The sequence below is a fragment of the Centrocercus urophasianus genome, unplaced genomic scaffold (assembly GCF_019232065.1).
Source record: "Centrocercus urophasianus isolate 14NV4802_14NV808 unplaced genomic scaffold, USGS_Curo_1.0 seq_11, whole genome shotgun sequence".
NCBI classification, from domain to species: domain Eukaryota; kingdom Metazoa; phylum Chordata; class Aves; order Galliformes; family Phasianidae; genus Centrocercus; species Centrocercus urophasianus.
The window spans coordinates 47,291,746-47,316,272 of record NW_024884253.1 but is presented as its reverse complement, the minus strand read 5'-3'; the positions used below and the strand labels follow the sequence as shown (position 1 = coordinate 47,316,272).

The 24,527-nt window shown below is 39.6% G+C and overlaps 1 protein-coding gene across 10 annotated transcripts in view; it reads left to right on the top strand.

Annotated features, from left to right (window-relative positions):
- The window catches only part of EPB41L3 (erythrocyte membrane protein band 4.1 like 3), a 135,147-nt gene that overhangs the window by 96,535 nt on the left and 14,085 nt on the right, over positions 1–24,527 (top strand). For 8 of the 10 annotated variants that reach the window (XM_042837913.1, XM_042837903.1, XM_042837890.1 and 5 more), the window contains exons 5-12: positions 549–591; positions 3,995–4,070; positions 5,308–5,526; positions 5,614–5,701; positions 9,242–9,394; positions 11,432–11,529; positions 12,482–12,657; positions 15,194–15,414. In XM_042837913.1, the coding sequence (XP_042693847.1) occupies positions 549–591; positions 3,995–4,070; positions 5,308–5,526; positions 5,614–5,701; positions 9,242–9,394; positions 11,432–11,529; positions 12,482–12,657; positions 15,194–15,414 (1,074 nt within the window). Of the gene's footprint in view, positions 1–548; positions 592–3,994; positions 4,071–5,307; positions 5,527–5,613; positions 5,702–9,241; positions 9,395–11,431; positions 11,530–12,481; positions 12,658–15,193; positions 15,415–18,688; positions 19,256–23,984; positions 24,039–24,527 lie in introns of all 10 variants that reach the window. The other 2 variants (XM_042837962.1, XM_042837897.1) reach the window with 2 other exon arrangements.

Here is a 24,527-nt window from a genome sequence, read left to right as displayed (position 1 = left end):
ATTCCATTAGAAGATGAGACAGAGCTGTGGGGTCCTTATCTTCCCATATCACAGAGGCAGGGCAGGGGGCTCTATGAGTTGCCAGCTATGGCCATGGTGGCTGCAATAAAGGACCTCAAATTCCTGCTTGCCTCTGGAGGAATTTGGTTTTAGTCAGCAGTGCTCCTTGGCAACCAGGGAATAGTAGCAAATCGCAGAGGTAATCCCTCAGTTCCTCAGTAAGGCTTTGTGTGATCTCCTTACAAAGCCTCCAGGTTTGGGGCAACATGGATGAGGGCAGCCCTGGCAGCAACTCTGCTCCTGGAGTTGCCCTCATGTTTACAGGGAGTTTCAAATGGGGCAGTGTCTTATGGCACACTTGCACATCTTCTATGAAGATCGGTAGCAATCCGCATTCTGAAAGTTACCATTACCCCTGTCCACTGTTGCTCCAGAGAGAAGAAGGTAGGCATGCAGATTTTCTAGCTTTGTCTTATAGCACTGTTTTAAAAATGATGTTGATTGTGTTTTCTAACTCAAACTGAAGAAAGGAAACATTTTCTTTTCAGAATTGGTTGGACCCTGCCAAGGAAATCAAAAAGCAGATTCGAAGTAAGTTTGTTATCATTGTATTTTTCTTTCAGTGGTTCTGGAAAACTTTTCCTTTTGGTATACCCAGACCCCCAAAATTGAGAACACATAAGCTTCTTTGTCTCCAAACTGTTTTTATCTTTTCCACTGCTAGCACTAGACACAGCCTTAGTTTCCCAGCCAGTGTGGCCTCTGTACATATGGAAAGCTGCCTCACAGATACCTGAGGGTTGGAGAGCCTGTTCCCTTGTTGGCCTCCATCATGCAAAGGGTCTGGCTGGTGCCCCTGGTGTGGTGTCCCATGGCTTGGTGTCCCAAGCTGGAAGATCTTGGTGGCAGGTGAGCTGCAGAGCTGTAGCATCATACATTCCATTGTGGTTGCAACCCCCCCAAAAACATCCATAGGAGAGGTGTCCTGACACTGCGAGGCACAGGGGCCTGCCTCACTGCACCTTCCTGTGGGAAGAAAGCTTCTCACCTCAACCCTCTGCCCACCAGAACTGAGGGGCAGGTGTGCCACAGACCCCTCATCCCCACCTACATGCAGAATCACGGAATCAGAATTGAGTTGGAAGGGACTATCTAAGGCCATCAATTTCAGATCGCCTGCAGTAAGCAGGAAGACACCTACTAGAGCTAGATCAGGTTGCTTAGAGCTTCATCAGCCTGACCTTGAGTGTCTCTAAGGACGAGACATCCACCACCTCTCTAGGCAACCTGTTCCAGTGCCTCGCTACCCTTACTGTAAAAAACTTCTTCCTTATTCAGTTCAGTCTGAATCTCCCCTCTTTTAGTCTGAAAGTATTTCACCTTGTCCTTTCACAACCAACCCTACTTAATGAGTCTGTTCCTTCTTTCTTATAGCCCCCCTTTAGATACTGAAAGGACGCTATCGGGTTTCCCTGCAGCCTTCTCTTCTCCAGTCTGAAAAGCTCCAGCTCTTTCAGCCTGTCATATACATATACATATATATATATACACACACACACGTATACTATACTTACATATATGTATATACGTTACTTATTTGTGCTACTGATGTTTATATCAAATCCAGACACACTGTTAGTACGTGGGTACTGAATTACTATTCTGATGCAAAGATAACACTCTAAAATACCTTCCCTTCCTGCATTTCAAAAGCTTGAACTTTGCTTCTGAAATGAATGTTCAATTCACAGAGAACCAGTCAATTTTCTGCTTCACGTGAATATTTTTAAAAGTCCTGTTGTTAAATTTAGCTGTCTGCTACATTAGAAATTCAAAAAAGTATTGAAGGAAAACTGTGTCAGGGCTGCCAGGCTCGAAACTTGACCTGCCTTTTTTTCACCCTCACTTTTTCAAATTGATGAAATGTTTGTGTGTGTTACTTTTTTTCATTGGAAAACCTGAGTATTTTTTGTAATTGCCCATTTAGTAAATAACCTAGTACCTGTGCTTTTATAAGCAAACCCATCTGATGGTTCACATATCTTGGATCAGGCCTGGCAAATGAGTCAGTCCCCTCTCTGGGATTCAAAGGGTTGAATCCTCTGCTGCTGTAAGCAGCTGCACCTTTCCACTAGTGTTATTTTCATTATAAGTAAATGATCAGCAAAGAAGAGCCATGAAAATCTGTGCTCCATTATATGCTTTTTCTTAGTCCGTGAGGAAGATGCTGGAGACCTTGTTGAGTCAAGTTATGCTGATTGTCAGTGCAAGGAAAGCAGCTCGGCTTCAAACTGCTGATGTGAAATGCATTAAATATGTGCCCAGGCTGTGAGTTGGACAGTGAAAGGTTGTGACAGTGAGAGATTAACCAGGGCAGAATAATGTAGAGCTGGATGTGGAATGGGGACAGTTGTATTTGCAGGAGAAGACAGTGATAATTTACTTGCTCTGAGAATTCACCATAGAAGTTGGGAACAGGAGAAGTGTGGAAAAGTAGGATTCTTGTGCACAACACATCATAAATGGCACAGAACTACATGTGTGCTGTATAGCACTCAGGTACTCATGATTCTACTGCAAACAATGGCAATTTCTTTCCAGCACCTGAGAAACAAGGCTGTCACTATATCTATGGCCTCTGGTTGTGCCCCATTGGTTTTAACTTACTGCATATTATTTAAGGCCCTGTAACTGAGGGGAGAATGCTTCTCACTTCTTATCTTAATCAGCCATGTTTTGCATGGGGTGAGATTTCCTTGAGATCTCTACGTAAAATATCTCCAAATGCCCAATCAGGAAGATCTTGCAGTATTTCCAGTCAGGCATTCACTCTGTCCAGCATATAACTTTTCTATACCAGATATACTTTGAAAACTCATGTTCATTACCAGGTGCCTGGACACAAGGTGCCTCTGGATTAAAGATTGAAGGTTCATCAGGAGTCCTGTTTTTCACAACGTGCACAAGCATTTTCTTATTACACAGCCAGTACAGAACTTTCTGAGATAGACATTTACTTAGTTCTAGTTAATCTGTAATTAGATTATTTTCTCCAATAATTTCTGAAATATTCAATCTATTTCAGGAAATTTAAGTGTCGTTACTTCATCTTTGGTTTCTCGAGTGCAGAAATACTTATGTACATAACTTATGTGCGTATGCAATGCATATTCCACAATGAAGGCCTCAGTGAAAAAAAATGAGATATCACCATGGTGCTTATTAGCATTTTCTGGTTTGGGATTTAGTTGCTGCTTTTCATTTGCTTTAGAGACAAGAATTAGTATAACCTCTCTCTTGTTAAAAAATAGTGTTGATATTTACATTGCAGTATTTAACACTTTTTTTTTTTTTTTTTTCCCCCAGTCTTTATATTCTTATGAACAACATCTAAAGCTAAATCTCCAAAACACTTTTTGCTAAATAGTTGCACTGATGCAAGCCACTATCCCACAGGTCACCTAAACTGACTTGAAATTACTAAGTGGGAATTCCCTCACTCTGTGCTTAAGGCCACTTTCCAGCTACAGTCTCTGCATTTGTTCTTGCAGCATTCTATCACTCAACAGTGGCTGCCATTCTGCTGCTCATTTGAAACCTACTTTGCCATGTTTCCAGGGCCTGTGTGGGAATTATTGCTTTTAGAGTTAGCATAAGCTGTGTTTTCAGATGGTTAATTCCAGTAAATATTTTTGGTTTTTTTTTTTCAGACCGAATTTTTGTAAGTATTAGCAGTGAATTGCTACTCCCTTAGGGTCCTCGCCTCAGTGAAAATCTCACTAAAATAAGAAAAGAGCTGTAAGATCTGATCTAATACCATAATTGTGAAAGGGAAAATTAGTATCTCCAGAATGGTACGCAAGAAAAAGATACTACATCCTATTCTTATTAATTTTTTGACTGGATTATTTTTAAGTTTGCTGGTAATCAAATAGCATGAACATCTCCATTTGCACTCCCAGTGCGCTTTCCGTAAACTTGTGTTCTTTTCCAGGTGGTGCTTGGCAGTTTGCATTTAATGTGAAATTCTACCCTCCAGATCCTGCCCAGCTATCTGAAGATATTACCAGGTGTTTAAAATATTAAATACATTTCTAGAAGGGCCTTAAAAAGCTGTTCTTGAGAGCACTTATTCTCTAATTATCCAAGAAAGGGGATGTTTTATATTCCCACTGACTTGCTTTCTCTTATGAGCTTATGGAAAATATGTGATGCTTTGACAGAAAGGACACTGTGAATACTGTTTGGTTCTCTGAGCTCAGACAACATTTTTCATTTATTTATTTACAATCTAACACCACAATCAAGCTTTTCCCATATATGTGTTCTGGAGAATTTATTTGGATTTTTCACAGAGATTCCTAATGTTTAGTTTTGCCAATGGTAACAAGATTTTATTGTTAGCAAAATCATAACTATGAAAGAGGAGAACAAGCATGATTGTAAATTTTGTGTACTGTTTGGCTAGGTGTGTGGTTGGTGTGCATGGTATGATGAATGCGGTGATAATGAGCTCTGTTGAAGGGAAGGATTGCTTTTATCCTTCTTTACCCTTATCCTGCTTTTATTGCTTTTAATTAGGTTCAAGGTACACAAACTGTATCTTTGGTAAAAATATTTGAAACGTTTTCTTATTCCTCCCATTTGGTGCAAATCCGTTTTCTGTACCAGCTCCATGTTGGGGTAAGCTGTGTTGGCTAAGACATCAAAAATCATACCTCACCTCCAAGCAAGGGTCAGTTGGCATTAGGCTGGCAGCAAAGCTCTTGGAGGGGTCAGGATTTCTTTCTTGCCCTTAAACCTCCCAAGGTAACTACGTGTCTTAACTGCAAAGCCAACGCTCTTCAGTTTAGCCTGGTTTCTTCTAATCAGTGCTTACCTCTGTGCTTTTAACATCATTTACTGTTTAAATGTATTTTTGAGAAAGCTTCTCAGTTTACTAAAGAAACATCTTTTCTTGAATGCCTTAGAGTTTGGCTGCCCCTTAGGGAATGTTATTTTATGTTTCTCCTTAAAGAAAAGAGTTATCAGTTAGCTGTATCTTAGTGACATGTTATGTAAACCTACGGATAATTCTCCTGAGCCACCAAACAAAATGACAACATATTTTATCAAGCAATCTCCATGCAGCTTTATAATGATTAATTAAGCTTTGCTACCCACAAGTTAGGCAAAGGATATTTTTAATTCTTAATTCTTGCTAATGCAAGAAGCTTTGGGCTTGGGCATTTCCGCCTCTCAGAAGTGGCTCCTTTGCTGGTGGGGCTGGAGGAGCTGTGTGTGAGCAGAGGCGGTGCTCCTTTGCAGGTACTACCTCTGCTTGCAGCTGAGAGATGACATCGTGTCTGGCCGGCTGCCCTGCTCCTTTGTCACCCTCGCCCTGCTGGGCTCCTACACTGTGCAGTCTGAGCTTGGTGACTATGACCCTGATGAGTACGGCAGTGACTACGTCAGCGAGTTTCGCTTTGCACCGAATCACACTAAAGAGCTGGAAGATAAGGTGATTGAGCTGCACAAGAGCCACAGGTAGGTGGGTGGAGACTGTAGGTGTTGCATTTCAATTCATATTCTGTTTCTTTAATATCACTGCTCAAATTGGTTGTTTTTCTTCAGGGGAATGACACCTGCTGAGGCTGAGATGCATTTTCTGGAGAATGCCAAAAAGTTATCAATGTATGGAGTAGATCTCCATCATGCCAAGGTATGGACTGCAGTTCTTCTTGCTGGGAACCCACAATGGTCATCTTTCTCATGTACCTGAATTTGCATGGACTCTGATTTATTCTTTCTTGCTGTTCTGAGACAGGCAGATTGGGGGATAAATCACTAGTCAATGTGAGGAAAGGTGACTCCTGGGATAAGCATCTTGTAACTGGAACGTGATTCAGCCTATAGGCTATATGATGTTTCACATCAACACTCTGTGCAGAATAAACAGCCAAACCCTTTGGGAAAAAAATGGGCACAGTAATCAGAAAGGATATTAGAAGCTATCTGGAGAGTGATCAATTGTCATTTCCTTCAGCTACGTTTTGCAATTTAATAAGGCCAAGTATGGCATCTTAGCTAAATAAACAGATCATTTCCAACATGCAAAGAACTCTGAAGCAGTCATTCAGCTGTGCTGAAGACCTAATCAGATTGATAGTCTCAGGGAAGCAGCAGCTGATCTCTCTTCTGAATTGCGGTCGTTTCAGTTGACTAGAAGGGCAGTAATTTTGCTGGAAACATTCTCCCACAATGAGGAGATTTCCCTAATGATCAGCAGGTTAAGGTAAAAATCAAAAATGGTCATTTCTCTTGTGGCTTGGGACAGTCACCTGCCAGCTTTGTATCTGGGGCTTTTCTTTTTTTGCCCAAATAAGCAATTACTTCACCCTCCATTCTTCAACTCTTCTTCACTTATCAAAGTAAGGTTAATGGATGTTAACATCTCTGAGGTTAGCAAGCATCCTTGGCAAATGAGTACCAAACAAAGACTCCTGAACTGTGCAGAGCATTTTCTGTAAAGGTCGAATTGCTGTGAGCCTGTTTTTATGCTGCAACATATCCTTTCAAGAACTGAGATAAATTTGCAGTTTGGATCTTGAAAGGGCCTGCAGCCATTTCCCTGGGGCGTTTCATAGGAATTGTGCATGTGTGTTACAAAATTCAAAGCAACATTTTGTGTTCTGTTAATTACCACTACTGAAAATGAAAAATCTGGGTATGGCTCAGTGGGCAGCACTTGACCAGGAGGCATGCTGCTGCTCTTCCTGTTTCTTGCAGACAGGCACAGAATCTTGAGGCACTTTTGGAGCAGAGATAGAAATGGATTGGTGAATGTCACTCAGTAGCTTTTTTTCAACATCCTTTGTCCAACACAAAGATCTGCAGAACAGCAACTAAGTGAGATCCTGTTCTCAATACGTTACGAGCTTCATTACTAAAATTTGACATACCATGGCATTAAGGGATGAGTGTTTTTCTTTTTAAATACTGGATAAAGGCCATGAAATTTAAGTTAGGATGTCCTGAGATAACCTTTCTTTTCTCCTCCTTACAAAGTATCAGTGTCCATTTTCACTTTTCTGTTCTTTATCTTGAAAGACTCAGAGAAAAGTAAGTTGGTAGGCAAGCCAATGTCTCTCTGAAATAATTTTCTTAATATCAAAAGCTGCATTGCTCACTGAATTGGGTATGTCTGTGGATTAAGAAACCCAGTAGCAATCTCAAAAACGGAGCTAAAAATGGGAAAATTAGAATCGGCATGAGAAGTAGCATTTAGTTTTAATTAGGCTTGCTGATGTGATGGGATGGTATCAGGCTGCTGGACAAGTGTCTCCGTGGGTGCCCTTTTGAAGTCATGCAGTGGCAGATGTCTCAGTGTCAGTGTCAATTCATTAAGGCTGTGCAGGTATCTGAGGTATTCAACAGATGCTGGGCTTGCCAACTGCTGTTAGAGCTAGCTCTCAATTAGCCAGCACAGGGCTACAATTAAAATTGTGTTCAGATAGACAGATTTGTCCTCTGGGCTGTTAGCATTCTGACAAAACCTCCCATTCGTATGTAGAGCTGCAGGTATGTGCAGCTCAGTGTCTCCTGATGTTACAGCAAAGAGTGTTGTGTCCTATGGCTCACAAAAAAAAAAAAAAAAAAAAAAAAACCAAACAATTCCACCAGGTTTTGATTTGCACCAATAATATCACACTGAGAAGCAGCTTTGGATACCTACAAACAAAAAAAGCTTTGAATGCATTGAGATCTGCTGTAAAGGTGGAAAGGAAGAAAGAAAGCATTTCTCAATAAGGTTTTGGGCAAGTATAGCAGAAATAGCAGCCCTTCTATCTGCAGTTATATATCTTATGTAGGCATGTGAGCATAAAGGGATCATTCCAGGCAATGTGATTACAAGCAATAAGACTTCTTTTTTTTTTTCAAATGTATTTGCTGTACTTAGAGCTTCCTCTTAGCCTAGGAAATTGGCAAACTGAACTCCAGCAAAAAGACCACTTTTTATTTTTTTTTCTCTAGTGGCCCACCATGACCACATATACTGAAAAGATACCTTTGTGGTGTGACACCATCTTTGTTGGAGCACAACATTCTTAACTGATGTGTTTTTTAACACTGAAGTGACCTTGTGGTCCTAATTCTGTGTTACATATCTGATTTTAAAACATCTTTTTTTTTTTTTTTTTTTTTTTTTACTTCAAGCCGTGCTGTTGCTTTCTTTTATCTAACCACGTATGCCTTTGTGCTCGTCTTAAACATAATTAGACTTCTATTGGGTGGGAAAACTAGTAGCAAATTAATAATTCATTTCTTGATTATCACAGAGTGACATCTTCATAGCTGCTGTTGTTAAACTTGTAACTTTAAGTTATTTTAAAATAATTACCAAAGGACTCTATTCTTTAAGACAACCATTTGTTTTCTCCAACACTGTTAATGCTTAGCTAAATAAAAAATAAAATTATACAGGCTAGTGGTGATAGTAAACACTGAAGATTGGCTTAGGCTATTTGAAAGCTTCTAAAGGAAAGCAAAGAATATAGTTCTTACTTAAAATACACATCTATTTAGGTATATTCTAATAAGATTTTGGCCAAAGCTTTTATGATGCTAACATGCCTGACCTACACTTGCTTCCCTGTCAAAATGAGTTGTAAAACTCCCAGATTTAAAATAATCTTTCTGATCTAAATGGCCAACTTTATGCCAACTGGTTATTTTACATACAACAGCAGAGAAGTAAGGAAGTAAAAATACTGAACATAGGCAGAACAGCATTAAAGAAGCTAGCAAATCAGCCAAAACCAAGAGGAAAAAAAAATACAGGAGAAAAATTGGTCTGATCAGAGCGTTTACTTGTGGAGTGTGGGAGATGCTGGGACTGGTAAATGTGTATGCAGTCCTACTTATTTTCAATCTTGCATTTACCCTAATGACACTTAAGTAATTAAAGTGTGCAATATGGTTAATATCATTATTTTAATACCATATACAATGTTACTCCCTCCTTTTGTAGTTTTTCTAAAAGATAACTTCCGAAACACGGACGTTCTCTCATTCTGCCCAGCCTTAATGTTCCTTGCCTGAATGCAAGAAATTGTTGATGAGTAGGGTAGCACTCAGAAATAACATTGCTGTAGCTGGTGCATTAAGAACAGATAGCTCAGGTAGAAACACAGTGTATGAGTGTCTGTATTGGGATTTAAAGAGAGAGTTGTTCAACGGTATATGTTGCCTGTTGTTCCAGGATTCTGAAGGAGTGGAAATCATGTTAGGAGTTTGCGCAAGTGGCCTCTTAATATACCGAGACCGACTCAGAATAAACAGATTTGCCTGGCCAAAGGTTCTGAAAATTTCATACAAAAGGAACAACTTCTACATCAAAATCCGACCAGGGGAGGTAAGGAGATCTTGACACTCCTCAGTGAACAAATCTTTTCAAAAAAAATTGTGTTCTCATTGATTTGTTGATTTGTTGTGTCTTTAACATTCCCCTTCATTTATATCTTTTAATTTGTGGTGATTTTCTTAGGAAAGATTAGGTAAATACTTTATTTAAAATACAGGTAAAATCTTCTGTATTTTTCTGTTTACAACCCTGAACTCACATAAACAGCAAATATATATATACTTATATATATAAAAAAATGCTGCTTGCTTGCAAAGAGCTCATTCATACTATGAATACTTTGGAAATTTAAGTAACATTTTGCTTATTCATGGAGTACTCATCATCCATCATCGTGTTGTGTATTGAGTTAGTGTCTGTTCATATTACTCACTAAGACATAGATAGGTCATACCAAATTTTATAACCATATCATATTGTGCATTTGGAGCTCGAGTCGAAATCCAGAGACTGATAAAAACGAGGCCAACATCCATCATTCAGCATTTTGCTGGCTACATGCTTTTGCCCTTCCAGCCCCATAGAAGCTCACGTTCTGACCCGGGATGCAGTGTGAAATCTCGTATCGTGAGTGCCCTCTCGTGGCTCAGCCTGATGCATAGCAAATACACCGACAGTAACGCGTTGGTTTACCTCCTGTTAAGCAGGCGCTAACACAGAAATAGGATGATAGATCATAGCAAAAATCCCAGGAAGAGTTCAAGATCATCATTAACAAAACAGTGTCTCAATTTCAACTGCTGGTACAGTAATCAATTTGCAACAGATTAAGAAAAAAAATATATCCATTTTAGAGGTTGGAGCTATACAGCAGGACAGAAGTCATTTGATTGAAGACTGGCATTTCTCCCTTAATGAAATATTGCAGTGGGAATCCTGAGCCAACTACTGGCTTCATAAGTGACCTGGGAAATCTGCTGTGGCCATCACTGTAACTAGGACTTGAGCAGTTGCAGAGTTGTTATCCAAAATCCACAGTCCTACATCTTCTGTCTCACAACAGACACAGTTTTAACAACCAACCTCACATCCTGAGTTTAATTTAAAAGAAAAAAAAAGAAGAGCCACTGATGTTCTCAGTTCTGCACTCAGGCTCTCCTTTTGAGCTCTGCTGGTGTTGGCATGGTGCTTTCTGTGACCTGGTCATAGTTCCACAAAATGATCAGTGCAGTCCATTTCAGATTACATTTGATGATAATGTGAGTCACCATCCCGTGTGTTGTTTCAATCATCTTCATCGTTTCTGCTGTTTCCTGACGTGTTTCTCTCTTGTCAGTTCCCCATAGGGATCCAGGCTTCCTTACAAGTGCCCTTCTACTTTTCTTTCCCTGATCACAGCAACGCTGTTTCACCTACTCAGCTATCTGCATGTAGTCATACAGCAGTTGCAGCTGTCACAGCTTTTGCACCTGTAATATAAATCTGCAGCACAATCTAGAGAGGTCACTTGGTGTCCCCAGCTAACTCTTTCAATTACCTGCTTTTCTTCTCATCTGTCCCAGGATACAAATTAGCTAAAAACACTGTGACTTACTAACTCTAGTTCTTTCACTCTAATTCTCCTTAATACAAGGCTGCATGAGACCAAATCAGTCCCAGGAGACTATTGCTCCCCTTCAGGCTGTTATCAGGCTTCCCACTGTTCTCTAAACTGTTGAATTTAAAACAACAGGGTTAAGACATTCACATGTTGTTTGTTTCTCTCAGAAATTTCCCAAACCTTTACTGATCATTTTGTTAGTATAGTGCATAAAGCATCAGTGTCGCCATCAAAAATGTTTTGCTCGTTATCTCGCTTTTCCCCATAGAGCAATCTCCAAAGGCTGCCTTTGGTTACCACTCCCAGTTTCCTTCTGAGACTGAGTCTGTTGGATGTATGTATACATATGATGATATACATCAGCATATACTATATCTTTTCACTTAGATTGTATACATAGGAAGTTAAGATGAACTTATGTACCTGTGCACACTGCCTAACTATAGTTGCACTGCATCAAAAATGTACTTTTTCTTTTTCCTACCCAGTTTGAGCAGTTTGAAAGCACTATTGGGTTTAAGTTGCCAAATCATCGTGCTGCAAAGCGCTTATGGAAAGTGTGTGTTGAGCACCATACATTTTTCAGGTATGTGGATGTCATTTCCTAAAGGTGTGCCACAAGATCCAGTGGAAAATTGTCAGCAGAGACTAAGGCCTCCAAATCAAATTGTCTTTTTGATCAAGAAGTGGCTCTGAGCACTCCATAAAAGTACTAAATGTTTAAAATCACCATATGGTTCTTACCTTGCTTTATCTCTGCATGATAACATCAGTCACTATAATAAAAAAGCCTAAGGACTCTTCTGCACATATATTTCTCTGTCTAGATAGAATAATGTATATGGAAAGTCACTGGGAAATATGAATGAGAGTGAAAACAAGGCAAAAAAAAAAAAAAAAAAAAAAAAAAAAAGTTAATTACAGATGAAAACACAGACAGTAACTTGTATTGTATTTTTTGGTCACCTATAGTACCCAGCCCATAGATGCCAGTTTTACATTACTGAGGAATTTTGCAACTATGCATATATAGCTACTTTTTTGATATCTAAGAAGACCTGAAAATAAGTATTCAGTACTTAAAATTCCCTCTCAAGTCAAGTGAAGAATTTCTCTGCTTTTCCAAAATTATTGGTTCAAGCTGTCTGCACGTTTTTATAAAACTTCATCTTAGTATCACAGGATCTAAAAAGAAATTGTACATTTTTTGAATGTTTTCTGCTTTTTAATAGGAAGTTGATTTTTAAAGCATAAACTCCATAGCAGGAGGATGGATTCTTCAGCAAACTCCGTAGCCAAAACACAGAGGGCGGGAAGGCTCTAACCTGAAAAATTTTACATCCCTGTTAACAAATTTGGCCCTAGATTCTTAGCACTTTAGTTAAGAGATCTTACATTATATGTGAGGCATTGTTTGATCCCTTTTTCTGGCATAGACATGTGAGATGCAGGTCCCAGTGGTGTTCTTCCTTCTGCAAAAGTAGTAGGCTGCTCTGTGGAGTATGTGGAATAATCCCTGTGTGCTCGGTGTGTTTTAGGCTCCTTCTACCTGAAGCACCTCCAAAGAAGTTCCTCACACTGGGCTCCAAGTTTCGTTACAGTGGTAGGACACAGGCTCAGACGAGAAGAGCCAGTGCGCTCATAGACCGGCCCGCACCTTACTTTGAGCGGTCTTCTAGTAAACGTTACACCATGTCCCGCAGCTTGGATGGGGGTAAGGTCCTCTTCATTGACTCGGTCAGAAGTTACACTCGTGATGGTCACTGCTTTAAATTTGATGTAAACCTCTTGTAATTTCATACCTCCTGAGATTCTGCTGAGAGAAGAATGTAAGTACCTGTACATTCGCTACGTACCTGTGATGGAGGTTGTATCACTAATGGCCTGCTTGTGTGGGAGGAGGCATGACTTATAGCTGTCTTCATAACTGGACTTGGAAATTAGGTCCATAAAATTTTGCAGTGGGAATGTTCACCTGGGCAGTAGAGGGTAAATCCCTCACATGACGGTCCTACAAAGCTTGCTGACTTTCAATAGGGCATCTTCTCTGTTGTCCTGGAGCCTTTTATGAAATGACTGCTTAAGATGGTTTCTCAGGAGCCACCTCCCACTTGAGAAATCAGTGAGCCCCAAAGAGACGAGCAGGAAACCAAGTCCTTGCTTCATGACTTCTGCTCCCTTTCAGCACAGAGAAAAGAGATCTGACACCAGGACCTGACAGTATTATAGGGAATGCTGCCTGTGGGTTGCCACAAACAAGCTGTAGATAAAGAATGTCCTAAATTTACTGCTGCTGCAGCTACAAGGTGTTTGCCTGCAGGGTGTTTTGGGACTCTGCTCTTCATGGGCCCCACTCCTTGGCCTCATCCCTGCATCCTTTCTTGCTTGGGAAAAGAACGAAGTACCAGATCTGCCATACAGGGCTTTCCCACTTGAGCAAGTCTGACTTCAAGCTTTGTCAGGATTTACAAGAGTAATTGCTTGGGTTTTGATAAATTTGGCCTTTATTTTTTTTTCATATGCAGTTTTTCAATTAAGTATATAGTTAAATTCACATATTGTTTTCCTTCATACAGTAATAACAAGCATCTTAGTTTGATGAGCCCTTTTTACACACATCACTTTTGAGCATGTAAGATGGAGAATAACATAGGCACGTTAATAGCAGGTCCCTCTTCTCCTCACTTTCTCTGTGGCTTGTGGAATCAAGGTTTGCTGCTCCTCTAAGTTAGGCCAGCGCGTGATGCAGACTCTCAGCTACTTCATCAGCTGTTATTGTCAGCTACTGAGTAAAAATAAGCTGCAATTTATTTTTGTAGAAAAAAAAATATTGAGACTGAATTTAGAATCACTATGGTTTAAAAAAAAAAAAAAAAAAAAAAAAAAAAAGAAAAATCACCAGCCAAATATTACCAATGAGTTTCAATGAATATAGTTGATGGTGGAGGGGGGGAGGGGAAGGAAAGAAGCATTGATTTAAAAGTACTAGTGACAAGCCTACTTTTCTCCCCCCTAAAGGTTCTGCTTGTCATTAATAATTTTGGAATCTTCTAATTCTGATGTGCTTCTTGCTTGTTACCAAGCAACTGGTGACCTGATTGCTGTGCATGTGTCTCAAAGCAGAAATTACCCTTCTGCACTATTTTGTTTGTAGCATCTAAACAAGATGTCTCCCTTTACTTGTTTTGCTTTCTCCCACCTCCTAAGCTCTTTCCCAAGAGACAAAATATCTGAAAGCTTTCCCTGAGCATTTGTTCAACTCTGCAAGATTTTTATTATGGTAATTTGCCTAAGTGCAAATGGGGAAAAGATTTTTTTTTTTTTTTTTTTTTTTTTTTAAATTAATGCTTATGGTTTGTTCGCTGATCTTTTTACTGTAACAAAAACATGCCAGTAATGTTCAGCATCATGATTAATTACACTGTGATCCTGGCCCTGTGGTTTGCTACACATGCAAGTAACTTTACACGTTTGATTAGTCCCGGCGAATCAGTAATTAATTGCAGAGCAGAGAGCAGGATCTGGCGTTTGTGTTACATTAGTGTTTGTATTACATTCTATCTGTATATTTACTCTCTATTTTGAAATCCTTAATATATGATTAAGTACGATGAATTATCAAAGCATTTACATCCTAGAAAATTCTGGTTTTATCCATTGAATTGAATGCCATGACTTTCCAGAATTTTTTAGGATGAGTTCACTTAACCGACAGAATTTAATACTTGATAATTGAAAGATCAGATTTCGTGTCTCTCAGATACTTCATGTGTGTTACATCAATATTGTCATCTCCTGCAGTGCAGTGAATTGTTTACCCTGCATTTGATCTGTACTGCTCTATTCTGACAGATTAAAAAAAAAAAAAAAATCTCTTCCATCCCCATGGCTGATGTTTTCCCATATGTTTTCAGCCTGATATATATAGCAATGCATTATTTTTTTCTGATTGCTACTCTGACTAGAGTAGCAATGGCTTGCTAACATTTAACAACTATGTAATGCACACATTAGCTGCAGTAATGTGTATACATGCATCCATAATATATGTTTATGCATATAAAAGCTAAGGGCTTTATTTCAAGTAAGCAGTTTATTTAAATGTATGCACAGGCTTCTGATTTTTTGACACGAGATGTAGCTTTGTTCTCAGCAGTATCTGGATGTTTTACTAACCCAGCTTTTTAATTTTATGCAGCTTCTCAGCAAAAGCTATTTCAGACTTTCCCTCTTTAAATATTTGCTTTTAGCATCAGTGAATGAAAACCATGAAATGTACATGAAGGATTCTGTGTCTGCTGCAGAGGTTGGTACTGGCCAGTACGCCACAACAAAGGGCATCTCTCAGACCAATTTGATAACCACTGTGACTCCGGAGAAAAAGGCAGAAGAAGAGAAAGATGATGAAGAGGGCAAAAAGAAAAGAGCAGAGGAAGTCACCCCCATCTCGGCAGTACGCCATGACACAAAGGTAGAGTTCTTAGGGGTTTTTTTGTTAAACTGATCTGCTTGAAGAGTGCTCAGACCAGCACAGAATTGTTAGGAAGGGAGAAGATGCTTCCTGCATTTAGAGGAACATAGAATATACACAATACACCTAAATGTTTTGAATCAATATTTGTATAGTCCTTTTGCATTTCATATGATTTAAAAGCCAATTCTTGCATCTGGGTGTATATTTTGTGAAGCAAATCCATTTAACAGTGGATCAAAAAATAGCCTAGAAGTGCATATTTTGCTCTTTTGGTCTTCAGTTGTATTTTGACTTTAGTGTGGTTATCACATATTTTTACTTTTTGTCAGGGCAACAAAGTAATTCTGTGTCCTTATACATAGCTCTGTTCTTTAACCCGTTGTACTTTTCTCATTCCTTTCCCATAGCAATGTATTTGCCTGTATATATTTCAGTGAATTTTTTTCCTACTATCTTTCGGCTATTAGCATACTATTATAAGCTGATTATCTGGCTTACAAAAGCATTTACTTAATTCTAAAGTTTTCACCAAAGAAAATTGTTTTTTTTTGATGATTCTCTCTCTACTCAATTGCTAAATTTGGCTTGTCTGTCACCAAGCTCAATCCCACTACCACTGCATATAAGTAACACGCACAGCTGCATTTACTGAGATACTAAGAAGGGGTAAATCAGAGAGACGGAGAAGATGCTGAATTTCTAAAACTGATAGTGAGGATAAATGAGGTAGAATAATAAAAGACAGTGTAGAATGTCTTTTTTCTCATACTTTGAGGAGAAAAAAAACAATACAGAGTATTGAATATAGGATATCATTCAAAAAGTTTGCTAAGAGACACATTTACTAAGCAACATTTGCGCTCTGCATTTGCGACGAAGAAACTTCATACCTTTATACGTACAAAGCTGATCAGGAATGCCACTCTGAGAGCCTGAACTTCGAGCCTTATCACATAATGAGGTACATAGCAAAAGGTACAGGTCCTCAAGTAAAGAGCTGCACTTAAGGTACAAAAATCAGAAATGAACTGAATTACTGAAACTGCAGATGAGAAAAGATTTTCTTTAATTGTAGAACTAAAAAGAGAATCTCTGTAGAATTTAACTAGAGTCTCTTTGCAACTCCATTAGTTTCTGCATGGAGAAACATGGATGAAAATCATATATGCAGAGAATATCCAGTTGAAACTAATTCTGTTCTGAGAGTTAATTTAGGTCAGTGGAGAGGTTCAGCTGTATTTCAAAGATCACGTGTTCCTTGGAGATGGCTGGAAATAGTCAGAGCTATTTTTAGGAAAACATCTTGATAATTCTTAAACACACACAAATGAATGACTTCTAATCCCCAGGAGGTGGGTTCTGTTTAAACCACCTGTTAACAGTTTCAGACCTGTAATTATATAGTGATCTTAGTCCTGCTTCACATTGGACCTGCCAACAGTTTGTCATTCATTATGAAGAGAACAGTCTCAAGAAACACGGGACATGATTGAAATCATATTCCTGTTCAAGGACACATACATTGATGCACACTTTTCCTACTAGGATGTTTTTTCTTTGCTTTATCCATACTTTTTACTCATTATTGTAAATATTAATGCTGCAGAGATGTCCATAAGTGAATAGTCTGCATTAGCAAAGAAGAAATTTACTTTGGCTTTTTTGTCTTTACAGCATGGAAAGAAATTCTGTGTATTTTGCTCATATAAAGTCCTATGAGTCCATTAGCATTCGATTTTGGCTTGCGTTTACTGCATTAAGCTCACAAAGAAGATATTTGTTTAAGTTAGGCTTGTTTTTAGTTGCTGATTTCTGGAATCTAAGTTGCCGGAACTGGTAGATTTATCCAAAAAATAAAAACTTAACCTGTTCCCCCATGAGGGAAGAGAGAGAAGCAAAATATTAGGAAGAAGGGAATTGACGCCTCTATGTAAACATTGGGCTGAAATCCCATTCCTGCTGTTGGGCAGGTTAGGCTTAGTAACTAGCTTGATGCCACCTGTATCTAAAATTGTGATCCAGCTTATTGGCTCAGATTTTTCACCAGCTTGTGCAGATAAAGGTTATTTTGTCTTTGAATCATTTTGCTCCTGGGAGTTTGCAGTGAGTGCAGTTGAGATGTCTTTGGTAAGTTCAGCAAGAAGACAAGCAGTGGAGCAGCTCAGGTAATTGGCTTGGTCAGTGAGCCAGTTTGTCACTTCACCTAAGTGCACCTAATTGACTTCAGCCAAAATGCCAAAATTCCATCAGCAGCAAGACAGGTTGTTGGCACCGGGGTGTTTTGGTGTTGACTGTGATTGAAGATTAGTTGTGGCTCTCTGCTAGGAAGTGTGTTGTATGTCAGCTAGAAGCAAGTACCCTCCTGAATTGCATTCCTCTTTTTGCCCTTGAGTTATCTTAAAGAATGGTTGAATGCCGTGCAAGTGCTGCATTATAGCAAATCCTGCTTGTTGGTGACATTATTGATTGCAGTAAAATTTGTAACAAAAGCAGTGGGTATATTATTGCTTCTTCATAAGGAACGAAAACTCACTTTTTGACTGCAGAGAAAATGTCTTTGCATGGGGCCAGTGTGATGGGTGCATGGCTGTGGGACTTGGGCCCACAATGGCTGCTCGGGTAGATATCAAACTAATACTGACCTATAGGTTTATCTGCCACCAAAAGCAGAATATGTTTGAGTTAGTTTTTGGATATAGCATTTTTTTACATGTTGTAATACACTAATTTAGACACACAGAATTTCAAATCTTAGGGATTTTAATAATTATCAGTGGTGCTGTGCCTGGCATAGGTGGGAATCACATGGCTCCAATTCTGTCTCCCCACGACTCGAGTAAGGGCAGCACCACAAGCACTGTTGGTACTAGGAATATGTGCCCCTGTTTGTTTGTTGTACTTCATGTTTGAAAGCTCCCTATGATTTGAAGAAAGTTGTGCAGTGGGCGAAAATTGGCAGCACCATCACCTCCACACATAGCTGTGAAGATTTTGATTTAAATTGTGCACTGCAAATGACTAGACAAATGCTGAATCGAGATGTTGCCTTTTGTAAGCTGTAACCATTATTCACTCATACGTGTAGTGTGCAGCATGGAAACGTGCAAAATTTAACTCAGTTAAAAGCTGTAGTGTTAAGATGCTGTTTATGATTTTATATATATATATATATATATCTTATTTATCATCACGGAAGAAAATTAACTAATGACAGTTTTCTTTTTGTCCTTTTGCTTTTGCGCCTTGTTTGCTGCTCTTTCTCTGTCCCCAGCCACCTTTTCTTGGCACTGACTCACTCCACTCCTCGCCATCCCCACAGCCTGGTCCCCATGCATCTTCAGCCAAGCTTCGCAGGAGATGCAAGGAGAGCGCTCGAAAAAAGCCCTTAGGCTGTGAGTCACCCAACGAGGGTGCTTCAAAGCACGGGGAGGCAGAGCCGGACTCCGACAGAAAAGGGAGAGTTTGCTCCGCAGAGCAAGACGTGGCTTTCGGCTATAAGCAAAAAGCCGGCAAAGGCGGGACACTCTTTTCCTTCTCCTTGCAACTTCCTGACTCATTCCCTTCCCTCCTGGATGATGATGGCTACCTGTCGCTCCCTAACCTCTCAGAAACCAACCTCCTGCCTGCCAGCGTGCAGCATTACCTTCCCATCCGCTCTCCCTCCCTCGTGCCTTGCTTCCTCTTCATTTTTTTCTTTCTGCTCTCTGCCTCTTTCTCAGTGCCATATGCCCTCACTCTCTCCTTTCCTCTGGCTATGTGCCTCTGCTACCTGGAGCCCAAGGCGGCCTCCTTGAGTGCCTCACTTGCCAATGACCTGAGTGACAGTTCAGAGGAAGAGGTGTGTACCTCGGCATCGAACACTCTTTTTTGTGTTCAGTGCTTCAGTCCTAACCAGTGTTAGATTGCTGCAATAGTGGTCCTACTTTCAGAGCCTCATTTCTGTCTGTGCTGATATGTTAGAAGGGATGGGGTGTTTTTGGTTTGGGGTTGTTTCTTTTCTTTTCTTTTCTTTTCTTTTCTTTTCTTTTCTTTTCTTTTTTTTTTTCATTTATTTTATTTTTTTTCTTGTGTTGGGAGTGCAGCTTGGGGCCCAGGGTTAGGCACAACACTGTGTGTAAGTGGCTTGGTTCAAACTGTGATGGCTGATGCAAAGTGACCTTTGCTAAATAAATTGTCACCAGTCAGCATTGAAGCCTCTGACCCACCAAGATCTGTTTGGCTTTTTTTCCCCTGTGTCTTTATGCTAGGGTGTGTTAGAGTAGCATTCTAAACAGAGGGAAGGAAGTACAATTTGATGCATAAGTATGTAAGTCTCTCCAAAAGTAATGCTTCCTATTTATTTCCATGGAAATGACTACAGATACAAAGAGTACAATTACACTATTTGATAGAACAAATTCTCCACTACAAAACACTGGTTTTCAACATAACCACCACCATTAGCTGTGCATTTTATCCAGAAATGAACAAGAGCTTGCATGCCACCGCTTGTAAATATATGTACCAGCAGAGGTGACCCAACATCTGTCACCACTGCTGAAACGCACCACCCACCACCTCACTATGCTTATGTCCACTGTTTGGTCTCCATTAATGTTCAGCAAGCATCTATGACTGTCAATGAGTGCCAATTTTGCCTGTGGAGGAATTAAAATCCTCTGCTTCATATGCACTTCCATGTCAGGCACCATTCTTTCAGACTGCCCCTCTGCTGTCGTCTGTCATACAACATCAAAATGTAATAAAGTACTGGCAGAAAAATTCAACCTCTGCTGCCGTACCACCAACATCCGCCTCTGACTTCATGGGCCAACACTTTGAAATAAGAGACATTACTTTTGGAGCAGCCCTCATATATATGCATGCACATGTATGTATGTTTATATAAACAGTTAGTCAATGAGCGTCCACGCCAAGTTCAGGGTGTTTGAAATTGAAGAAGGCTCAGCTTTTTGCAATAAGCCATTAGCCATAGCACAAGCCTAGAAAGGGTTTTCTGGTCCAGTGAAACCTGGATCTGGATTTTAGGCCTCAGCCCACTCTCTGCTTCAGGTAAAATTGTTTTCCCATACTTAAATCCAGTGTATTAATGAGAGTTCACACTGGAACAGCTGTTGTGCAGCTGCTACCAGAGCATGCCACGTGGGTCATGTTAACTTTGCAGTGTTAAATTATCACCTCCACAATCACTGGCTCAAGTCACCACAGTTATCATCACAGATAATAAACCAACTGCAGAAGAAGAACAGACAGTGCTTCTGAGAGCACTGGACATGGTAATATATCCAAAAGAAGAAAAGGAATCTGTTTGTTTAAGTAACAGAGTTATTTTTGCTGGTGCCTAGATACTCTTTGTGGGCAGAATACAATAATGAAGTAATTTTTTCTCTTTTCTCCCCCCTTTCCCTTTCTCCTCAAATGCACAAGTATGGTTTTTGCTTTGTGTGTGACAACACCAGATCAGATACTTGCTGACCAGCTGGCTATTTGTAAAAAGTTGTATTGGCCACTGGTCTATGCCATTGCACTGGTTGTCTCCAGTAAACACCTTGTGCATCTAAATGTTTGTGAAATCTTCCACAATGTTTTTTTTTCATTTGTTTGTTTGTTTTTCTATTACTTGGTACAGGATTTCATTTCCTTTTGGTGGAAAGCCAAAAGTTGCATCAGTTTATCTTGCAAAAATATTGTCTTTAAATGCTTTTGGCTCTGTAATGCCTAACTAAGAAGTAATGAGGTGCAATTTCTGATAAAAAGTGTCCCAAATTTTGCTGTCTCATTTCGTGTCTTCACTTTGAAACGGTGTTTATTTCTCAATTTGCATTAGCTCTGTGCTAGGATTAATCTAATAGCAAGAGCAGTGTTAATACAGTGCCAGCTCCAGAATGAGGCAGCATTTATATAATGCATTTGTCTGCTCTTCTTTCAGAAATGAGCACTTCTTACTGAGTGAAGTTTTGGAAGTGTTACAAAGTAGAGTTTTTAATGTAGCTCTTTTGTAAAGGTGATTACTGTGGCAGTGCTTTCTGGCAGACAACACAGACTTGTGCCTAATCCGGGGGGCATTTCTTGTTCAAAACATTGCATGACAGTGAGTATGTTTTAAACTTGGGCATGTCTGCATTACATTGGCAAAACAAATCACAGCAATTATGATCGCAAACTAGAGGATGTGCAGCCACAGCATTTCAGGAGGTAGCTGCTCTCTTCCCTTCCAGTCCCTTACATGCCCACAAGCACAAGCAGCAGCTGCCTGTTGTTGGTGCACTGCAGCCCATATGATTTGAGCCCAACCCTTCTTGCTCCTGAGGAGACCTGCCTTGCTGAGCCTATTAATTCACCATTCCCTGCTCTGCAGTCGTCTTCACTTCAAGTGACCCAATAATGCCAATTTCTGCTCCGTGGCTGTTGGTTGGCTTTTTAGCAGACATGTGCATTACAGTAATCTGAGTTTTTTGCCTTATTTAGGCTTTTATTGCTGCTATGGGGAAAGAAATAAAATCTTCTTCCCAAAAAATGTGCTTCCAGTTCACAAAATATTGGACACAGTGATGCAGAAGGCACTTAGAAGAGCTGCACTCAGTGTTTCATACCTTGCTGAGCTCAGTCCTCCCTTAAACAATGCAGGGAGTCTGGAGGAACTCTGTGCAGTCAGACAGTCCTCCTAGATTTCTTTACATTCTGCGTTGGTACCTAGCTAACATTGCTATTAATATTTAACTAGTGCTCCCAGCTTCAAGTTCTTAAATATGCAATATGTGTTAGACGAAAAGTGTCTTGACAGAAATGTTTTATTTCCTTTTAGATGCCTAGGTTCATCAATTCCTCTTTTTTTTTTTTTTTTTAATTATTTTTTATGAAATAGGAGTAAAAATGCATTGGTTTTGTGGTTTTTTTTTTTTTTTTCATACTGCCATACTTTTACAACTACCCATGTTATAAAGAAGTGAAGTTCTTTGCTAATAAAGAAACAATTTTCAAACCTTTTGTGACACTTTAGTGAAAGTAGCTTGCCTGGCTAAGTAGGCTATTTTGGCAGTATAGTTTTATTTAAAAACAAAAGTGGTCTGCCTAGTGAGTGGTTATTGCTTGAAAAATTGCATCTATCTTGCATTTGTGCACTTACCCAGTAGTTCAGAATATCTGCTTATTCTTCTGCCTGTCACACAATTACAAATTATTTGAAGAAAGGAATAGTAAAGAAAAAGGCAATGAAAACATATTCAAAAAAGTGTCTTTATGAACCACTGCAGTTGTCATAAAATGACAGAAGATAAAAAAATCAAAGTTAAAAGTGATACTGCATCCGTGTCTTTCAGTAGGTTGCCTATTTCTCCCATTTCATGTTGATGTGATCTGAGGATGAGATGTGTAGATCATCTAGAGACCACAGAAAGTCAGTAATCAAAATAAGAGCGTCCACTGATGCTAAAACAACTTGTATGTGCCAGTCTGGGGCATTAGAGAGTATTTTCTTTCCTTAATAGTTTTCTGCAAGCTTACATAACATCAAAAGCAATCACTCAGGCTATCTTCCCAGCCTGTAATAACCTGCACTTGACTTGATTTATGCCTTGACATGAGCTCTCCTCTAAAACTTTCTTCATGGTGTCAGTGTTCTACAGGAGCAAAGCAGGGACAGACCAGTGTGAGCAATGCTGTGCTTTGTTTCCTTTTTATCACTTGTACCTAGTGAGTGTTGTTGGGGGGAGGAGGGAGGGAGTTACTTTTTATTTTTCTCCTGCTTTTATTCATATTCTGAAATGGAATGAGAAGTGTGGTTTTTTGTTTTTTTGTTTTTTGTTTTTTTAATGATAGTTTTGTTTCTTTTTGCTGTTGGTAACAATATCAGCTGCTGTTTACTGGAACCAAGTGGGATCTGAGCCCTACCATTACTCGTTAGACAGGAGGGGGTATGGTTATTTCTACTCCTTGGTAATGCAGACAGCCTCATAGTGTGTAAATGTGGAGACAAGACAACTTTTCTGTACAAATGAGGGGCTGAAAGTCAGGTGACTGTTCAAGTAGTTTTTTTCTTTTTAATAATCTTTTCCCCCTCCAGATAAAAGGTCAAACACCACATTAATCTCTATTGGCTAGAACAAAAATTTGATAAACAGCATTTTTAAAAAATCGTTTTGGGAGGAAAAGTTTCTTTAGAAAATAGAATTTTAATTTAATTTTTATTTTTATTTTTATTTTTTTTTAGATTTTTAAAAGCCACCTGGCTTTCTTATGAAAAAAAAAAAAAAAAAAAAAAAAAAAAAATCTGCTATTCAAATAAGACTTATCCAGTAATGTTTTGTTTGGCTTAAAAATTTGTTACAGTAACGCCATATTCTGTATACAGTATGCCTTGAGTCTTCCTCTGAGTCTGTTCTGTTTACTAATATAGCACCTTTATTTTGCTTCTTTGACTTGTGCGTGGTTTGAAAAGCAATGCTAATGCAGTTCACAGGGATGTTGAATTTAATGGCTCCCTGTGTGGCCAGCGTGTACTGATGAGATGGGTTTATTCTTTATTCCTGCCTTCCTCTCGGAACCCGGTTACTTGTCTAACAAAATAGACTGACAGTGAGCAGACGGATACTGCAGCTGATGGTGAGACCACTGCCACCGAGGTTTGTACAGCCAATGGCCCCCAGTTACTGAAGGGGAGAGCCTTTGGTTTCATCTCTCCCTGACCCCAGGCATGAATGCTGAATTGCATGTCTCCTCCTGCAGTGTAGGGCCCCCACTCTGCATGTGCGAGAGCTTCCCTTGGCCAGCGGAGTTCTTGGGGCACCCTTCATATTCGTTCTTACTACTGTATTTTATCTGGAGGCTGCTGAGACGACGCTGCCTTGTGCAGATAGAGGGATGATAGCAGCATCACCCATGCAAACACTGGCTACCTGGTTGTTCGTGTCATGGTGTTTGGTGCTTGTTTCTTTGCTCTTAAAATCTGCTGCCTGTTGGAGAGAGGGAGCAGGGGGAAGGAGCTACAGCACAGTTTTCAAGTTTTCTGAGAAAAGGTGTCATGGTTCTATGTTTTTGTTTTTGTACATAGAACCATGACAAAAGGTATTTCCAGGTTAGAAATACCTTCAGTGCAATTAATTTCACGTCAT